The sequence below is a fragment of the Cyprinus carpio genome, chromosome B15 (assembly GCF_018340385.1).
Source record: "Cyprinus carpio isolate SPL01 chromosome B15, ASM1834038v1, whole genome shotgun sequence".
NCBI lineage: Eukaryota > Metazoa > Chordata > Actinopteri > Cypriniformes > Cyprinidae > Cyprinus > Cyprinus carpio.
In genome coordinates, this window is record NC_056611.1 from 10,803,822 (window position 1) to 10,824,576 (window position 20,755).

General features: G+C 37.9%; 1 protein-coding gene across 1 annotated transcript; it reads left to right on the forward strand.

The window, feature by feature from the left end:
- Positions 1-5,370: 5,370 nt before the first annotated feature.
- LOC109067033 lies at positions 5,371-14,232 on the forward strand. The gene is made up of 7 exons (XM_042739196.1): positions 5,371-5,694; positions 6,581-6,695; positions 6,850-7,025; positions 7,187-7,332; positions 10,274-10,424; positions 11,515-11,627; positions 12,609-14,232. The coding sequence occupies exons 1-7, from the start codon at positions 5,634-5,636 to the stop codon at positions 13,488-13,490; spliced, it is 1,644 nt and encodes a 547-aa protein (XP_042595130.1). The 5' UTR covers positions 5,371-5,633; the 3' UTR covers positions 13,491-14,232.
- Positions 14,233-20,755: the final 6,523 nt, after the last annotated feature.

Consider the following 20,755-nt stretch of genomic DNA (forward strand, 5'->3'; position numbering starts at 1 on the left):
GACACTGCAATATAATGCAAGTATGGTTATGTAGATGTACCTTGATTTATATATTCACATTATGCCATATATGCCAACAAATATTTTTACTACAGTAAAACCATGGCTACTTTTTGCAAGGAAGGAACTATACAGTTTCTAAAGAACTGGAACCCAAAAACACTTGTCACTTTTTCTGTTATTTGTTATCTGAACTGCATTACTGAAAACCTCATTAATCCTGAATTTATGAAGTTACCTGCTTAAACACTTTTAAAATCATTGGTTATTGAAATATTACACAGAGCTGTCACAACTAAATTAAGAATTCATTAATTAAATGGGAAACCTTAAATAATGATAGACTGATGTAAATGACTGAAACTTGTTGTCATGCACGTGTTTGCCATAGCTTTTTTATTAAAACACTATACACTGCAAAGTTTAACTTTAAATGACATCAATTAATACATCAAAACCAGTTGCTCTCAGTTCATTCTCTCTTTCCCTTCTATGAACTTAACACACCAATGTTTTTCCTGCCGCAAAAAAAAAAAAAAAAAAAAAAAAAAAAAAAAAAAAAAAAACAGTTCTGGGAGCAAAATCCTGTGTAAACATCTGAGTAAAAGCCCAGATGTTCACCATGTCGGCCTCTTCCCCTATACTCTGGTGGGTATGACTGGAAAAGGGTTCTGCACTGCAAGCATTCCCTGAAGCTGTACATGCATCTGAACTCTTTCCGGTAGATGGGAGTGAAATTCTTCCAGTTGGCCACACCTTATAGTGTAAAGACAAAATACAGGAAAGATAAATAAAAAGTTTAACAGCCTCATACTAGAAAATTCAATTAGAGAATGTGCACTGAATGTGCAGGGGGGTGGGTTCTTACTGTCTAAACAGGCAAAGTGTGCTGCTTTCCGAAAAACTTCTTGAGTGACCACATCCCTAAACCATCTGCATACCAGAGAAAGTGTCAAATATGCACAGTTACCCCGCTGACAAAATAACTTCACTGAGGATTTCAGAAAAGATTTCCATACTTGAATATAAATGTTATTAAACATTATATAAACACTGACTACATACAACCTTGGTTTAGACAAACCTGATAGATTGTTGTCACAACTGCATACTCTGAATAAGAAAAAAAATAAAGATTAATATTCTTTTATAATACTACTTATAAAATATTAATATATACAGTACTGTGCAGAAGTCTTAGGCATGTTAGTATTTTCACACAAAAAAAAAAAAAATGGTTTTAAGCCAATTATTTCTATCTTTTGCTGTAGTGTGTCAGTAGGAAATATCAGTTTACATTTCCAAACATTCATTTTGTCATTAACTGTAATAATCAAGTGAGTTTTTTGTATGTACAAGGAGTCTGACAACAGCCGGTATGAACCACATGGAGATCTTTTGCATTGAATATAAATATTTCTGTCTTATATGGTGAACAGAATCCACATTGGATTGCAAACAGAAGTTATTTCAAACACTCGCTGCTGTCTGAAAGTGAGTTAAGCTGTCTTTGATGCTGAACAACTATGTAGCTGTAACAACTAGAAAAAAATAAATAAAAATACCTCTGCATGTAAACACATATGTAATTATTAGTTCTTAATAAATGTATGTGCACAAATAACCTGCTTCGCTGGACTCTGCCTGAAGACATTGTCTTTTGATGATGAAGCCCCACCTTCATGGTTGAGAGCTAAAAGAATAAATGACAAGAGGTAGGTATATTGGTAGATATAGTACAGACTAATGTTTAATGTAGGAACATTCAAACAGCTACATACATTTGCGGAGTGAAGTTGTCCAGGAGAACAGCACACCACCACCTCCTGATCAGACGACATGTCATCCTGAAAATAATACTAATATTATTATACGCACAATAATCATGTGTGTATGTTCAAATAACTTCTTTAACTTTAACTTGTAAAATCAAATCTAAGACCTAAAGCCACGTACAGAGTGTACTGTTACAATCCACAAAGAACAATAACATGAGCAAGTTACAATTAAGTGAAAGTGAAGTGACATACAGCCAAGTATGGTGACCCATACTCAGAATTCGTGCTCTTCATTTAACCCATCCAAAGTGCACACACACAGCAGTGAACACACATACACCTGGTGCAGTGGGCAGCCAAATTTTGTATTCATTGTGTAAAATTAGCTAAGGGACAAACCACAAACAATAACCCCCCCACCACCCCAAAGAAATTGACCACACCATCCCCCCTGATTTTTTTTTTTACAATTCCACCACCTGGTGACAGTAATATATCTTGCCAGAAGAGGGCATTGTTTGACCTTTTATTAGGCTGTCTTGGCTCTATTGAGTGCCATCCTTTGCTTTGGGCAAGGAGCTTCCAAACAGAGATGACCTTGATAGTTTCTGGGGAAGTGCTGGTGTTTCCAAATATGGAATATGGACATTCAAAATGAGCCTAATAATGACAACATCAAATAGTTTTACACATTATTAAATTCAAGTCATCTGAGTGGTGAATACTCGAGTGAGACGACACTCAGTCTTTTCTATAGACATTTACGCTGAATTTTAGAATATAATGCTGATGAAAATGAGGCTTTGTGGGATATACTTACAGTCTTTACAATAGCATGTACTATACAAATGTCCTATATATATATGTAATTTTCACAACAATTTTGTTTTGTAGCTTTTTCTGTGATTTTCAGAAAATAACACTAATAGCGCATATTTATAGGTTAACCTTGTAAAGTTACTACTACTACGACGACTATTAAAATTTTAGTCAACTAAGCCTCTTCTAGTTGACTAACATTTAGTCGACTATTAGGGAGGCAGCCCTAGAAAACAGGTTGGTTCCTGAATTAATCTACACTTTGAAAGAATCCATTGAGCAAATGATTCAGTTATTCCTTAAATTACCCTCAGTTACCCATGTCTCTTGAATTTTGATCATTTTTATTTTTCTATTCCTTGTCTTTTGAAAAGCAGCAGTGAAACAATGAAAACACCATGAAACTAGTCCGAAAACTTCAGCACATTTTACAAAATATAAAAACGAAACCCAGTGCTGAGCAAAATTCAAATACACTTCCTTAATTTGCAAGGGCTGGGCAACATAAACAACACATTTTAACATTATGAAATAGACATTTCCAAAATATATTTTTTTTTTTTTTTTTTTTTTTTACTTAAAAAAGTACAGTTTGAAAGTTAATGTCTTATTAGTCTCGGATGACCTGTGAAAAAGGATGCAAAATATTAGTTTCACATGTTTGGTTAAAATTTAATTTTAATTTTAAAAGTATTTGTCAGAATAGGTCCTTACATTTATCATGCTGAATAGGAAACTGTCACCATGCCATTTTCTTTTTGTGTGGTTTTCACACTGCTAGATTGGGTTATTTTTCAGTGCTGTGCATTTTCTGTTGTGTGACTATGAGAAGAGGGGTCAGAGATCTTCCAGATAGCCATGGCAACAGTCTGCACCTCATGTCAAATTATTTTAATCTGGTTCAATCAATGTTCTAGTTACAGAGTTAAACTTCAACTTCATTCAGTGAACCTTCCTAAAGAGGCCATGTGATGATCTCAGTGTGCTTTGTACTCTCGATGGAGATCTGAGTACAGTATATATGCATTTTTAGTCTAAATATAGAGACATGCCCTAGATATTGTGAATCCTCTGTACGTGATTCATCCTGAGTTTGACCTATTTACATACATACATACATAGATACATACATAAACAACAACAACAAAAAAAACTAAAACAAAAACATAATCCAACCAAACACAATTTATTTTCAAATCATTCAAATTATTATTATTTTTTTTTTTTTGAAAAATGGTAGCTGAGCATGCATGAGCCGGCTATGGTTATTTATGGTTTTGCTTGGTGAGATGATTCTGCTTAATAAAATGCACACTGGCTATAGTACGATCATAATTAGTTGACCAAATCATTTAGAAACAGGGCTGTGTGAGGGTGTGGGTATGAGCTGGATGGATTACCACACGGGTTTTCAGTTCTTTATCTAATGGGAAAGTGAAACATGCAGACCGTGTGAGTCGAATTTGCAGCTTTCTTATGCAAAAGGTCCTTCTCTGCTGAAAAATAATGATTTAGACATAATGTATAATAGAATAAATGAATGGAGGTTAATACAACAATATATATATATATATATATATATATATATATATATATATATATATATATATATATATATATTTTTTTTTTTTTTTTTTTTTTTAATATATATATTGTATTACATTCTGCTCAGGATTAAAACATTGATTCAAATACATTTCTATGTACTTTTTAGTGTTTTTATTATTTTATACTTAAATTCAAAGCAATTATATAAAAGCATAAATGAATACGAAAGTAGCAATATTTTTTCTTTTTAAGATATAAATATATATATATATATATATATATATATATATATATATATATATATATATATATATAAATATATACATACATGTTGTATTACAATATACTTTGACTTAAAACATTTATTCTGTTTTTAAATCAAAGTATATATTAATACAAAATACATAAAAACATTAAAAATATAATTTATATTAATAAATTAATAAACTAAGGATAATGTATGTGTGTGTGTGTGTGTTAATTTACTTTTTAATATATTTATATTTATTTTATACTTTAATAACATAAATATAAAAAAGTATAAATAATTGATGTTAATGAAACAAAACTTGAAAATGCACAGAAAATCATAATATACACAACAGCTCAGTCCTCTTCTCAGAACTTGGTTACAAATTCCAACCACACCCCGCCAAATGTCAAAGTTGGTTTCTGTACTCAGAAAAATAATTCTGCAAACAATAGATCTGTAGAAGAAAGTCAGTCGGATGAGCAAAACTGCATAAAAAATGATGTGCAATCACTGTGCATGTATTACCACTAACACTTCAGGCGCAGATATGCATGCACACACGTGCATGTGGTCACACGCTGATATGCAAACATACCTGTAGTTCAGTACTGAGAAACACCAGTTTTTATAGATTAGAAAAAAAGTGTAAATCACAAACAGTAAGAACTTAATGAGCTATTACTAACAAAAAAATCCTTTGTAAATACCAAGAACAAATGTGATAACTCTGGTACTCTCCCTAATTAATGTGTACATTGGTACTTCCCTTTACATTGGGAATAGTATTTATAGATTCACACATAATTTTTTTATTATTTTTAATTTTCACATGTTAATGTACACGTCTACAGTTTGCACTTGATTGCATGTTTATAACCACGAGAGAGAGAGAGAGAGAGAGAGAGAGAGAGAAACATAGCTTTCTCAGAGTGGGGGAAATACTGTATCTGCCATCACGGAAGACTGACTAAAGCAAAACAGAGAGAGGGGAAGTTCACAGTGCAAATACATAGAGAGCCAGTCAACCACTCAACCTCACATTCACATGAGAGAGAGAGAGAGAGAGAGATGTGCGGACGAAACTGAGCAGTAACTGAACATCGAGCTGGCTCTGTTAGAACAGTTATTTAGTTATCAGGAACAGTGCATACTGACATTGAGATTTATGTGTGTTTGTAAGGAACTGGACTGGAATCTGGATTTAATATTGGATATGACACTCTACTGACATAAATATGGATTGGACTTCATGGATTTCTTTTTTGGTTGTAATAAACGCCCCAGTTTATATAGGAGGTAAGATTTATTTATTTTTATTATTATTATTTTTTTAAAGCTTATTCTTAATTTTGCTAGGCGACTCTCTCTCTCCCTTTCACTGTCTCTCTCTCTCTCTCTCTCTCTAGACGATAACAATGTTTTTTACTGGATAAAAATATAAATTATTTATATAAAATAATATTTGTACACTTACATTACATATTTATAAAAAGATAGTATACACACTACTGAAAAAAATAAATAAAATCATAGTAAATACAAAGTGCAAGTGGGCGCTTGACTTGAAGTCCCCAGTTTCTGTCACGGTGATGACGTGAGTGATGTAAATTCCTCACCAAATTTGGAGCCCCCCCACCACCAGTGACCTCAAAACCTTTCAAAATTAATATACTGTATAGCAATGACAATATGTGTTAATTTATTAATTTATCTCTTTATTTGACAAGGATATCAATGTCCGACTCCAGTGAATATCCATCAGGTTCCTCAGATGTTAAAACAGACCTTTATTCCTTGTTAAAACCACCATAGAAAATGCAGTTAGAGAAAACAACAATTTGTGTAATTAGATGTTTTACTCAACTATTTTTCGCCAATATATTGTATTGTATAGCATTGTGTAAATTCTTTTTGGGAAGATTTGGTTGGCAGTTTGCTTGATTATGTAGAGATCCATATTAGTAAAATGACTAAAAAGAAGGTGTTTTCATGTCACCTACACCTGAAAAGTACAGCTGATCAGGATTTATTCACAGTAAATACAGTAACCTCAAGTGTGAGACTTCAGCTTTGACTGGAACAAGTGCAAATAAACCACTTCTCTACTGGGAAGGGAAGAGAATTGGTTCAAAGTATGGGAAAGTCTGTTGATAATTCTGATCATTTTCCTCTTTTTTCACAGGTGAGCCACTGGAATTAAATGTGACGTTAGACATATGGGAGGGAAATGTAACTGTGCTCTGGGATCCCCCTAAAGGAGCCCCCGTATATGCCCTTTATCAAGTAAAGACAGCACTGTAAGCAGAAATCTTGCCTTACTATCCACTAAAAAGTATAAAACTATGTATATGTTCTCAGTTGCCGAAAATATTAAGTTTTTGCCCTCCTTTTTTCTTGAATGAAATTTACAATACAATAAAAAAGCTAATCTACTTGTCTTTTATTTGATAGATATATGCAAGCTAATGCTAAATGGGACATTGTGCCAGAGTGTAACATGACTACAGAAACTAGATGTGAACTTGGGAACTTTATATCCAAATCAACAACGAAAATAAAGATTGGACTGTTTAAAGGAAATTACAACTTTTCCTGGTCAGCAGCAAGACGAATTCGTTTATATGACAGTAAGTTCGTTTACTTTAAGTAAGTATTCACAGGACTAATATTTATCAAAAAAGTGTAATAAATACAGATAATATTACTTTCTTTTAAGTATAAACAACATCCTGTTTTACTGTCTACAGGTTGTACAATTGGTAATGATGATCTTCCTTCCATGTTTTAGGCAAATTGTTGGCTCCAGAGTTTGACCTCTCTTCCTCCCCTAATGCGGTGAAGGTTAAGATTTACAGAAAGCCATTTCTCAATAAGCTATTTGATTATGGACCAATTTACTCTGTCTTTCTGTACCCAAAAGGACAGGAGAGTCAGGTTGGTTTTTAGTTGACTATTCCAAAATAGTTTTTGACAAAGTGTATTTGCAATAAATGAACGTCTCGGGGTTACGTATGCAACCATGGTTCTCCGAAGGGAACGAGACGCTGCTTCAAATGCTTTTGGAATGCCCTCGGCGAGACCACGTTCTGAAGCATATGTGAAATCAGTCCAGTAGAGAAGCGAGACGATACGAGTGGGGTGATATGAGCAACCAGGAAGCATAAAGGAGCAACCGGTAAGTGCACATGTTAGCTTCTGCAGAAGCGAGCGCCTGCAGGGACGCAGGGAGCATGGCAGGGATACACAGCATTTTGTTCCCTTCAGGAAACCATGGTTACATACGTAACTTTGAGACATTCCCCTTCAGGAACACAAGCTGCGTTGAACGGTATGGAAACAAGAATACCCACTGCGCCATACCTGTCTGGTGTGTATCTGGTGAGCACATCAAAACAAGAAAACTTGGGACCCTGGGGTAGATGTCAGGTCCATGCTGTAGAAATGGATGAATGTGTGAAGAGGACCAACCTGCCACAGCACAAACATCTTGAAGGGCCACGCCCACTGATATATCCATACCCCTAGTCCAGTGCGCTCTGACCCCTATAGGTGAATGGAGGCCAGAGGACTGGTTGTGTGATGGTCTCAACCACCGACTCAGGCTTTGCTTGGTTGCTGGAACCCCTTTCTTAGGTGGACCAAAGCAAATGAATAACTGATCTGCCTTAGGTCACTGGGCAGCTCTGTGAACGTGCTGGACAGAGTTGATTGAGTCTTTCCTGGCCTGCTTCCTAAAAGGGAGGAGGACAAAAGGCTTGCAGTACAATGGGACCCGGCGAGGAACTGGGCACTTTAGTGACATACCCATGTCTCGGGCAAATAAATTCCCTAGTCATGCCCGGATGAACTCCAGGCACGATACAGAGATTGCCTGAACATTCCCTATCCTCTTCAGTGAGGTTATAGCGAGTAAGAATATTGACTTAAGAGTGAGGAGCTTGTCAGATATATCCTCAATGGGTTCGAAGGGAGCTTTGCACAGAGCCTCCAGAACCACTGCCAGGTCCCATGAGGGCACCTTGGTGCCCTGTACTGGCCTCAACCTTCTGTGTGCAGACAGAGGAAACATGTAACTAACGAGTGTTTCCCCAATGACTGACCACCCTGAAGGGTGTGGTAAGCAGCAATGGCTGCCATATAAACCTTCAGAGTTGACGGAGATAACCCTGCTGAGAATCGCTCATGCAGAAACTCCAGAACTGAACCTACTGGGCAGTTGACTGGGTCTTGCAATTGCTGTCCGCACCAAGAAGTGAAAAGTTTCCACTTCAAGGCATACAGTTTCCTCGTGGCAGGAACTCTGGGCTGTAGTATGGTCTCAACAACCTTAGTTGAGGGACCTGATGGTATGAACTGTGCCCCCTCAGGGGCCACACCCACAACTTCCATAACTCCAGGCAGGGGTGAAAGATGGTGCCCCCTGCCTGAGAGAGGAGGTCCCCACTGATCAGAATCTCAAGCAGAGAGCAGTCGAGAAGAGACACCAGGTCCAAGAACCATACTCAGGCTGGCCAGAACGGGGCTACTAGCAGCAGACGGACTCCGTCTCAGCGTATTTTCTCCAGAACTTCTGGGAGCAGAGTGATCGGGGGAAATGCGTACAGACAAATACTCGGCCATGGTATACAACCCAAACGGAACTGGATGGATGAGGCAAAACCAGAGTGGACAGTGTGTCGTTTCCTGTGACGCAAATAGATCCACTTCTGTCTGGCCGAACTCCTTCCAAAGGAGCTCCATCACCTCGGGGTGGAGCCTCCATTCTCCGGGCCTCAGCCCCTGTCTTGAAAGGATGTCTGCTCCCTGATTGAGATGCCCAGGGATGTAAACTGCTTTGAGTTAGAGGAGCTTTACCTGAGCCCACAGGAGAACCTGGTGCATCAGCCTGTAAAGGGGGCATGAACACAGACACCCCGGCCAATTTATGTAGGAGACCACCAATGTGTTTTCTGTGTGGACAAGCACATGATGTCCCCTTAGGTCTGGAAGGAAGTGTTTTAGAGCTTGAAACATGGCCAGCATCTCCAGGCAGTTGATGTGCCACATGAGATGATGGCCTTCCCACAGACCTCGGAGGGAGGCCAACCCGTGATGAGGCATCCGTCGTTATCGTTACACCACGACAAGGAGCCCCCAACACCGGGCCTTGAGAAAGGAACCAAGGTTTCTTCCACATGTCTAAGGCACGTAAGCACCGCTGCGTTAACTTGATCGTGCAAAGCGGGTTCCCCCACGGGCACAAGAGATTTTCTACTTCTTGTTCCAATACTAGAGCCTGCATGGGGCCCACTAACGTAGGAATAACCCTGTTGAAGCAAAGTGGACGAGAACCAAAACTGAATTCTGTAACCTCTCTCTACAGTGTGCAGGACCCATTGTGAGACATTTGGCAGAAATTTCCACGCTGTCAGAAAGTCTACTAAGGGAACCAGTCTCTTGACACTGGCCTCGGGTTTCCCCAGAAGAGCCACTTTGGTGCCCTGAAGTGAATAACTGGCAGGGACTGACGACCTGACTGCTCTAGCATGCTCATCTGAGGGGACGAGCTTTCGTGTGCCTTACCATTGCCGGGCGGTTGCCCCCCTCGAGGACTTTTACACTAAGGCATTGTCTGCTTTCTAACAGAGAAATACTGACTGACTGAAGTGCTTATGCAACACACACACTTAAATACACAGATGTGCTGGCTGAAGAGCAGAAGCTAACGTGTGCTTGTCAGATATGCCTTTATGCCTCCGTGGTTGCTCACGTGACCCCACTCATGACGTCTCGCTTTTCTATTGGACTAATTTCACAAATGCTTCAGAACGTTGTCTCGCTGGGGGCGTTCGATACATCTCTAAACTAGTGTTTTTTTTCTTTTTTTTGGATGTAGGCTTTAACAGTAACTGATGATGATGAAGATGGAGATGTGGAGTTCACATCATTAGCGTTATGGCAGGAGTATTGTGTCCAAGTGAAAGTGGAGATGGTATCTAGTGGTGTGAGCAACACCTCATTACCACGCTGCATATATCCATCAGCAGGTACTGTAGAGCACATGAACACTATTTAAATAAATAATAATCATCTATTTTTTACAGAAGTCTCTCAAATAGAAGAAGGTTCTGATGCTGTTTTTATATATTGCCAACAAAACATTAAAGGGATAGTTCACCCAAAATGAAAATTATGTCATTATTAACTCAACCTCATGTCATTCCAAACCCATTAAGACCTTTGTTCATATTCGGAACACAAATTAAGATATTTTTTATGAATTCCGAGAGGTCTCTGACCCTCACATAGACAGCAAGGTTCCTACCACGATCAATATCCAGCAAGGACATCGTTAAAATAATCCATGTGACATCAGTGGTTCAACCATAATTATACAAAGCTACGAGAATACTTTTTGTGCGCAATGATAACAAAAATTACAACTGTATTCAACAATTTGTCTCCTCCGTGTCACCCTGGCACCATTTTGGAGATTATCCACTGAACGTAAACAACGTATGCTTTTCTGTGTCTGCACCACCACTTGGATATGTTGTTTACATTGTTTACGCTAAGATCTGAATGAAAACAACGTATCCACGTGGTGCTGCTGACACAGAACAGCATACGTTGTTTATATTCAGTGGATACTCTCTAAAATGGACATGGAGGTGACAAACTGTTAAATAAAGTCGTTATTTTTGTTTTCTTTGCACACAAGACATATTTTCATAGCTTTGTAAAATTACGATTGAACCACTGGTGTCACATGGATTATTTTAACAATGTCCTTGCTACATTTCTGGACCTTGATCATGGTAGGATCCTTGCTGTCTATGGAAGGGAGCTCTCGGAATTTATCAAAAATTTCTTAATTTGTGTTCTGAAGATGAACAAAAGTCTTAAAGGTTTGGAACAACATGAAGGTGAGTAATTAATGACAGAATTTTCATTTTTGGGTGAACTATCCCTTTAGAAGATGAATCAGTATTTATTTAATAAGTAGTATGTAGCACAAAATAAACCCCTTTAGGGTAATTTAAGACCCTTCGTTTTGTGTTTGGGATTATTATTTTCTATGTATGTTTCTAAAATTATTTCTTGGTAAAATTTAAATCACTTTCTCTTGTTTGTCAGATGCGTCCCTGGTGATCTCCATGGCCGTTATTGGTGTAGTTGGAGTCATGTCTTTCTTCATGTTCGCAGTCTGTTTCTTCCTGAGGCGTCCTGGTAAAATGCCAGCTGTTCTGGTGAGTCAACTTTTGATTTTAAAATAAATGCAGTTTCATCAAAACCAAAAGGGCTAGAACAAGCCAGTTTCAGAGTCTTAAAAAAGGAATAAAGTATGAGAAGAAATGCTCAGTACTAACCCATGTCATTAGTGTCGCTTCTCCTTTCGAGGAACAGCAGCAGAAAAGGGAAATGCTGGGGAATTTTTATTACTTGTGTATATATTATAGCACTGTTTGGTTGAAATGATAACACAATTCCACTCAAAATGAAACTATTTTAACACTTTCTGGTTGATAATAAATGAATACATTATATACAATTATATGTGTATACATATATATATATATTAAAAAAAAAAAAAAAAAAAAAAAATATATATATATATATATATATATATATATATATATATATATATATATATATATATATATCTTATGCTTACCAAGGCATTTACTTGATCAAAAATAGAGTAAAAAGAGTAATATTGTGAAATATTTGTACAATTTAAAATACCTATTTGAATATATATGTTTTTATATAATTTACTTCTGTGATGACAAAGCCAAATTTTAAGCAGCTATCACTGCAGTCTTTGCCATGTGATCCTTCAGAAATAATTTTACTATTCTGATTTGATGCTCAAGAAACATTTTATCCTTAGTAATTATCAGTATTATAAACAGTTTTGCTTCTAACCATTTTTGTGGAAACAACAATCCATTTATTTTATTTTATTTTATTTTATTTTATTTTATTTTATTTTATTTTATTTTATTTTATTTTATTTTATTTTATTTTATTATTTTATTTTATTTTATTTTATTTTATTTTATTCAGGATTCTTTAATGAATGCATCCCTGCTGAATAATAATAATTTATTTCAAAACAAAAAAAAAAAATATAGTAAAATATAGTAAAATAAAATAAAATGAAATAAAATAAAATACTCTTCAAGCTTTTAATTATTTTTTTATCATCTAATTTTTATTTTCAACAGAAATCTGCTGTGAATGGATGGAACCCTATGAATGTCGGACTGATCCAAGTGGAAACAGTCACTGACAAGGGATGGCTCCTGACTAGCAACAAAATGGTGGGAAAGAGTAAAGCATTTGATGAGAACAAGGAACTTTTGGAGGAGGACAAAGAGAGAAGAGAGAGTACAGACAGTGGAGTGAGTGTCGGCCAGCAGCATTCGATTAAGAACCGAGGACCAGACGGACTTACGGGACAGGAAGACAGTGGCTGTGGCAGTCTGACAGGCACAGAGGACAGCCTCAGCAGTGGAAGAAGAAGCCTGGAAGAGCTCCCTTTTCTAGATGGTGAAGTAAATAGCAGCAATGAAAGTGAAAGAAAAGAGGACAGTGGCTTGGGAATCGGAGACCAGGATGCTTCCGACAATCTCAAGGGAACGGATGGTGACCTCCTGTCTGAGATACTAGTAGTTGGGGATGGATATCGTAGTCAGAGTCCTTCAGCTGATGCTGAAAGCGAGGCCACCATCCCATGTGATGAAGACACCAACATGGCCAGTCCTAGCAGTGGCTATCGGTCTGGTCATGTGACGTGCTTGTGTTCTGAAATTGAGACTTGCATGTGGTGCAAAACCAGGATTCTCCTAACAGACAGTGATTCGTTGTCTCATGAGCAATCCAGCTGTACTTTCACAACCGATAATGAAAATGACAGACCAGACTACTTGATAAAATCTCCTTTACAGTCTGTGAATGTATCAGGATTGGAAGATTCGTCCTTCCAGTCAGACGAGGACTGCGGCGAGTCATCGCTTTTTATCACTTGTCCACTACTTCTACAAGAACCTTGCCAGCTGGACACTTTGCCTCTTAAATTAGGAGACGTAGAACTGACATTCACGTGAGATGGAAGACATTTTCATGATTGTGAAAGCACTGAACAAAGCGTATCAGCTTCTCCTCATGCTGTTTGTCCAGCGGAGAGATGCTAAATATGGCTGTGCCGCTGATACTGGGCTGTCAGAAGTGGGGCTGCCCATCTGTGACTTCCTGCATGCATATGGTCATAATTTTGCCCATATGCCGTCTGTAGAGGAGACATTTCAGCTTCTATTTTAGTGACCAAGAGTGAGATACTATCAGAATACGATGACGATGACGCTGAGTCTAAACTCATGTATCTCCCCCACCGTTGATACAGTGACTCAATTATGTTACACTCTCAAAAAACGGCAGGAGTTTTTGCAGCATTGCTTCAGAAGAATCATTTTAGGTTCCCCAAAGAACCTTTAAGTGATCAGTTCTTAAAATAAGCATTTTTTTTTTCTTTTCATTTTTTCTTGATAGTTCCATGAAGAACCTTTAATATCCACGGAACCTTTCCATGGCACAAAAGGTTCTCCATAGTCAAAAAAAAAAGCTTTTTTGAAAGTAAAAAGAAAGTAACCATTGTTCTTCTGAAAGTTTCTTTGGGGAACTTCTATGAGATCACTGCAAAAACACCATTTTGGAACCTTTATATTTAGGAGTGTAGTGTGAAGAACATTTTAAATATTGAAAAGCTTTTTTCACTATAAAGAACCTTTTGTGCAATGTTAAAAGGTGCTTTGTAAAACCTTCAATGACAATAAAAAACCTGTACATACACACTTTTGCAATTTTCTACATACATTTTACATATTTACATTGTATGAATGTTTTGATGATTTGATATGCCGAATATTGAGTTGTGTTGGATGTGATGAAATGATGGCAAACAAATGTTAATAATAATACAAATATCTAGATCATTTATATATATATATATATATATATATATATATATATATATATATATATATATATATATATATATATATATATATATATATGTATATTATAAAGTGCATTCCTTTACAGAACTCACCAACATGGTAATTATTTTGGTTGCAAGAGTGTTGCTATGTGGTTGCTTTGATGTTTTTGCATTTTGCTTAATAAAGCTCCAGTATTTTATTTATTTATTTTTTACATCCACTTTTATGCATTTGGCAGATGCTTTTATCCAAATTGACTTACATTACATTCAAGGTACACATTTACACAAGTTCTTGATTCCCCTGGGAATTGAACCCATAACCTTGGTGTTGTAACAACAAGCTGTACTGTTTTAGTTTAAAACTTTAGTGTAATTTCAGGACAAGACACAAATAATTTAAAATGAAAATATCAAATTCTTTTCTCCAAAATTCCAAATGTGGTCCAAATGTGGATATCATATCACAAGCAAAAACATATGCAAATCATAAGGAAATATTATACAGGTATGAAATTCCAATGTAATAATAAATATACAAATACTAATGACACAAGAAAAAAACAACACTTCCTCTAGTGGAAACCCACGAAAACCCATGACTCTTTGCATATTAAAATGACAGGAAATGCTTGTGATATAACATGCATTTCACAGCTAATGCAAACCACATCAGTTATTTAAAATAGTTTTAACTAAAAAAAAAAAAAAAAAACCTGATGGAGAATCCATGAGCATCGTACCCCGGTAAAGTCCTGGATATAAACATATCTTCCAAAGCAAGAACTCACAGATCTTGTGCAAACCCATTACTCAGTATTTCCATACAGTCACTGCGCTATGACGAAACAGACTGAGAGAGCGGATGAGAATAAGAGAGCGAAACTCAGCCGCAATCATTGACCTCCATCTTCAGATAGGGAAGGAAACAAAAAGTACTTTACCCACATCAGATTTAACACACTGTCACAGAAGCTTAAAAGGCTCTTTGCATAATAAAATTGGAAATTGGAAACGCTGAATTGGAGACAAACGATCATGGCGATTCCACATTGTGGAAATATTGAAACCTTTCAGGGAAGTGTTTGTACTGCTTTAGAAATCGTTCTGGGCACTGTAGTAATTATCAAATCTTTTTTCAAAGAAAGACCTCAGTCTGATATAGACTGCGATACAGCCTGAGGATTGATTTGAATACTTGCTTTCTCCGAAAAGTCTTGTGTTTGCAGTCATTTGTAGAATGGCAGGCACTTTTGCTTCTCATCTCAATAGCAAATCGGTTGCTCAAAGAAACCACACAACTTCAAGTGATACAGAACACAACAACAACATTTATACCCACCTCACACTCAATTCTGAAACTGTCAGGCTGATGAATATTGAAAATGGTTCACTTTCTGTATTACAGACTACCCTGCACTGAAACAGGTGGTAAATGATATGTTCCTTTAAATAGAAAAATGTCTCTCCATTTCACCATATGCTGTGTATGTTCTTCTGTATCATCCGCGCCACAAGAATGTGCTGGTTTATTTAAAATCAAAGCTAAATATACGTAGAAACAGCACATATACAGCATACGGTGATATGGAGAGACACAGAGGAGACTGTTGACAAAGGAATTATTGAATAAAGTTGTTATTTTTGTTTTCCTCACTTACAAAAAGTCTTCCCGTCGCTTCATTTAACCCAGATTGCACGTCTGATGGCAGATGGAGTATTCTGACGACGACTTTCATACCTTTTATGGACCTTGACACTGTTATTTTTGGCAGTCTATGGGACAGACTCAAGCCTCCAGGTTTTCATCCAAAATATCTTAAATTGTGCTCCCAAGACGAACGAAGCTTTTACAGGTTTGAAACGACATGGGGGTAAGTGATAATGACTCCACTGCAGTCACAGTGCTGTTCAACTGATCTGGTGAGTTGGGGGAGTGCAGGGGGGTTTCTCCTGAAGTCCACTTTCATCTCGACAGTTTTGAGAGTGTTTAGCTCCAGGTTGTTAAGACTGCACCAGACAGCCAGCTGCTCAACCTCCTTGTCTCCATCCTTGATGAGGCCGATGACTGTGGTGTCGTCTGCGAACTTCAGGAGCTTGACAGAGGGGTCCTTTGAAGTGCAGTCATTCGTGTAGAGAGAAAAGAGCAGTGGGTTGAGAACACCTCCCTGGGGGGTGCCAGTGCTGATGGTGATAGTGCTGGATGTGAGTTTGCCCAGCCTCACTAGCTGCTGCCTGTCTGTTAGGAAGCTGGTGATCCACTGACAGATGGAGGTGGGCACGGACAGCTGTATGTGTTTGTCTGAGAGAAGGTTAGGCATGATGGTGTTAAAGGCAGAACTGAAGTCCACAAATAGGAACCTTGCGTAATTCCCAGGTCTGTTGAAGTGTTGCAGGATGTAATGCAATCCCATGTTGACTGCATCATCCACAGACCTGTTTGCTCTGTAGGCAAACTGGAGAGGACCCAGCAAGGGTCCAGTAATGTCCTTCAGGTAGGCCAGGACCAGTCTTTCAAGTGACCTTATGACCACAGATGTAAGAGCAACAGGTCTGTAGTCATTAAGTCCAGTGATTTTGGGCTTTTGGGGGACTGGAATGATGGTGCAGCATTTGAAGCAGCAGGGAACTTCACACAGCTACAATGATCTGTTGAAGATCTGTGTAAAGATGGGGGCCAGTTGGTCAGCACAGACTTTAAACAGGCAGGTGAAACACCATCTGGGCCTGAAGCTTTTCTAGACTTCTGCTTCCTGAAGACCCAGTTCACGTTCTCTACACAGACCTTAAGCGCAGGTTGAATGGTGGGGGAGGGAGGGGAGTTGCAGGGGTGGTAAGTGCTCTTCAACAGATCTCTGGAGTTGTGTGAAGTGCCTTCCTGCTTCAAACGCTCCACCATCATCCCCGTTCCAAAGAAACACAAGATAACAGGACTTAATGACTACAGACCTGTGGCTCTAACGTCTGTCGTCATGAAGTCATTTGAAAAACTGGTTCTGGCTTACCTGAAGGACGTCACTGGACCGTTACTGGACCCCCTGCAGTTTGCTTACCGAGCAAACAGGTCCATGGATGATGCAGTAAACACTGGACTGCATTATGTTCTGCAACACCTAGACAGACCGGGGACTTATGTGAGGATCCTGTTTGTGGACTTCAGCTCGGCCTTTAACACGATCATCCCAAACCTCCTCCTGCCCAAACTAACTCAGCTCTCCGTGCCCACCTCCCTCTGTCAGTGGATCAGCAGCTTCCTGACAGACAGACAGCAGCTATTGAGGCTGGGAAAATACACATCCAGCACCCGTACAATCAGCACTGGAGCTCCCCAGGGCTGCGGTCTCTCCCCATTGCTCTTCTCCCTGTACACTAATGATTGCACGTCTAAGGACCCCTCTGTCAAGCTCCTGAAGTTTGCAGACGACACCACACTCATCAGCCTCATTCAGGACGGTGAGGAGTCTGCTTACAGACAGGAGGTTAAAGAGCTGGCTGTATGGTGCACTCTCAACAACCTGGAGCTTAACACGCTCAAAACAGTGGAGATGATTGTGGATTTCAGGAGAAACCCCCCTGCTCTCCCCCCACTCACCATCATGACAAGCACTGTGACTGCAGTGAAGTCATTCAGGTTCCTGGGAACCACCATCTCTCAGGACCTGAAGTGGGACATTCACATTGACTCCATTGTGAAAAAGGCCCAGCAGAGGTTGTACTTTCTTCGCCAGCTGAGGAAATTCAACCTACCACAAGAACTGCTGAAACAGTTCTACTCCACCATCATTGAATCCATCCTCTGCACTTCAGTAACTGTCTGATTCAGCTCAGCGTCTAAATCTGACCTCAGAAGACTACAGAGGGTAGTCCGGACTGCTAAGAGAATCATTGGTACAACCCTACCTCCTATTCAAGAACTGTACTTATCCAGAATGAGCAAAAAGGCTGGCAAAATCACTCTGGACCCCTCACATCCAGCACACTTCCTCTTTGAACTGTTGCCATCTGGTCGATGCTACAGAGCACTGAGCACCAGAACGACCAGACACAGGAACAGTTTCTTCCCTCAGGCAATCCATCTAATGAACACTTAATAATAACTGTGAAACACACTACACTATTTATATTTACATACACACATACTTAGTGTACCTTATTTTTTTTGCACATAATATACCTGTACATACACAACTGCTCATTGTAATATACCTGCCATACAATTGTCAATTTGTATATTGTCATTTCTTACCTACTTATTTGTATTTTTTGTATTTTTTTATTCTTTATTATGTGTTTTTTGTTCTGTCGCTTTTGTTCTGTTGCACTGTGGAGCTTCTGTCACGAAAACAAATTCCTCGTATGTGTGAACATACCTGGCAATAAAGCTCATTCTGATTCTGATTCTGATTCTGATAATGAGTATTGACAAACAAATCAGTTTTTACTGGTAAAAATGTAAGGATGTCAATAGAATTAAATACTTTCTCAATTATTCTCTCAAGATAATCTCATACACTCATTATTCAACACTCATGATTTCCAAAAGATCTTTTAAAAACCTACTGAAACTGAATATGATCATAAATAATTTTGTTTGTGCATTAATTTGCACTTTATACAGTTGTATTGTTACTGTACCAATCAACTTAATACATTCAATTGACGTTCTACAGAGCAACTGAAACATACCAAAGACAAAACACAGGAAGTGCTTTAGAATGTACTTCCTGTCTTCTGTCTTTGATGTCACAACTCAAAAATCTATGATAATTATATAAGAATTTAAAAATGTAATTTAAAGTAGTTTTAGATGTATAGCATGTGATCACTTTTAGTGCTTGACACGTCAATCCAACTACCCAAATGAAGAATAACAAAAAATAAAAACTAGAACTAAGATCTCAATAAGGTCTAAAAACGAACTAGATCTCTGGAAATTCTACAGTAGCAGAAATCATAATCTTCTCATCTAGTGAACTCCACAGACATTGCATTTGTTTATCTGTGTCACCCTTTAAAGAAAAGATGCCTACAGATTAGAAGAGAATGGGAAAATCGTGGAGTTTTTGTGGGTTAAGCTGACATCTCACTCCCCCATGCGAAAAACTGCCATGAACTTAGTCATGACTGAGGTTTCCCAGCTTCTTCGCCGCCCTCACATATAGTATCTGCCACATTTGACTGACACTGAACGGAGAGACTTTGAGTGTATCATCTCAGGGTTTGTCCCACCCTAATATATAGATAAGAGATAACATCCTACTACACACTTCCCTGCTGTTATCAACTTTTAATGAGTCAACAAAGAAGCTTACCATGAAGATAAACTTCAGTTTCTCAGTGTAAGATTTTGCAAGATTCAAATTCAAAACATTTTGACATTTACGTGGACTTATGCACGGCTCGTGCTGAGTATCAGAGAGAAAGAGAATAAAAAGCTCATAAGAAAAATGTTTTTCTTCATCAGCAGTATCTTCTCAGTATATCTAAGAAAAAAAAATGATTGAATGTATCAAGTTAATTGTAGAATGCAACTGCCTCATGCTTAAATATCACAATAGCATTCCACAATTCATTAGAACTTTTTATTAGGCCTTCATCTATCTAACCAAATTGTTCACACATGCAAATAATTCATATGCTGGTTGTCAAGGGCAATTGCAAATTTCACCTGAGGATACATACAGAAACCTGGCCAATTAAAAAATTAAATGTATCCTTAAGGTGGGGTCTTTTTGCTAAATATCATCAGCTAAAGTACGTTTTTTAATGTAATCACATCTGTACATCTGAGCATGACAAATTAGTTTTTCTGTGAACTGCACTCTATTCACAAGACACAGCAGTAGTTTATCACAGCTACCACTCAAAAAGTAGCAGTTTGTTTCAATTAAACATAAATATCCAGTTCCAAGTATCTTAAAGTGCCCCAATTATGCCATTTTCAAATACTGCCTTTCATGCAGTGTGTAATGTATATGCGAATGTAAAAGGTCTGCAAAGTTGTAAAGTTGACACAAGTTCACAAAAAATGCCAATTTCTGTCATGAAATTGCATTGGCTGATGGGTTGTTAATGCAAACGGACAATATTCACAGCACTTGGCAGAAGCTGATTGTTTCACATTGCATATGCAGGCAATGAACTTACTGCTTTATTTAAATGACTGGTTAGTATTCACTAGAGCAGTTCGGGGCACGCTTCCAGAGTTCCTCTGAAACCCTCCACCTTCCCTAGTTGCACCTGTATAGATCTGCTGCGGGTTATTATATATGCTATTTTTGCCGCAGCAGTATGTCTTAAAGGGATACTCCACCCCAAATTGATAATTTTGTCATTAATCACTTACCCCCATGTTGCTCCAAACCCTTAAAAGCT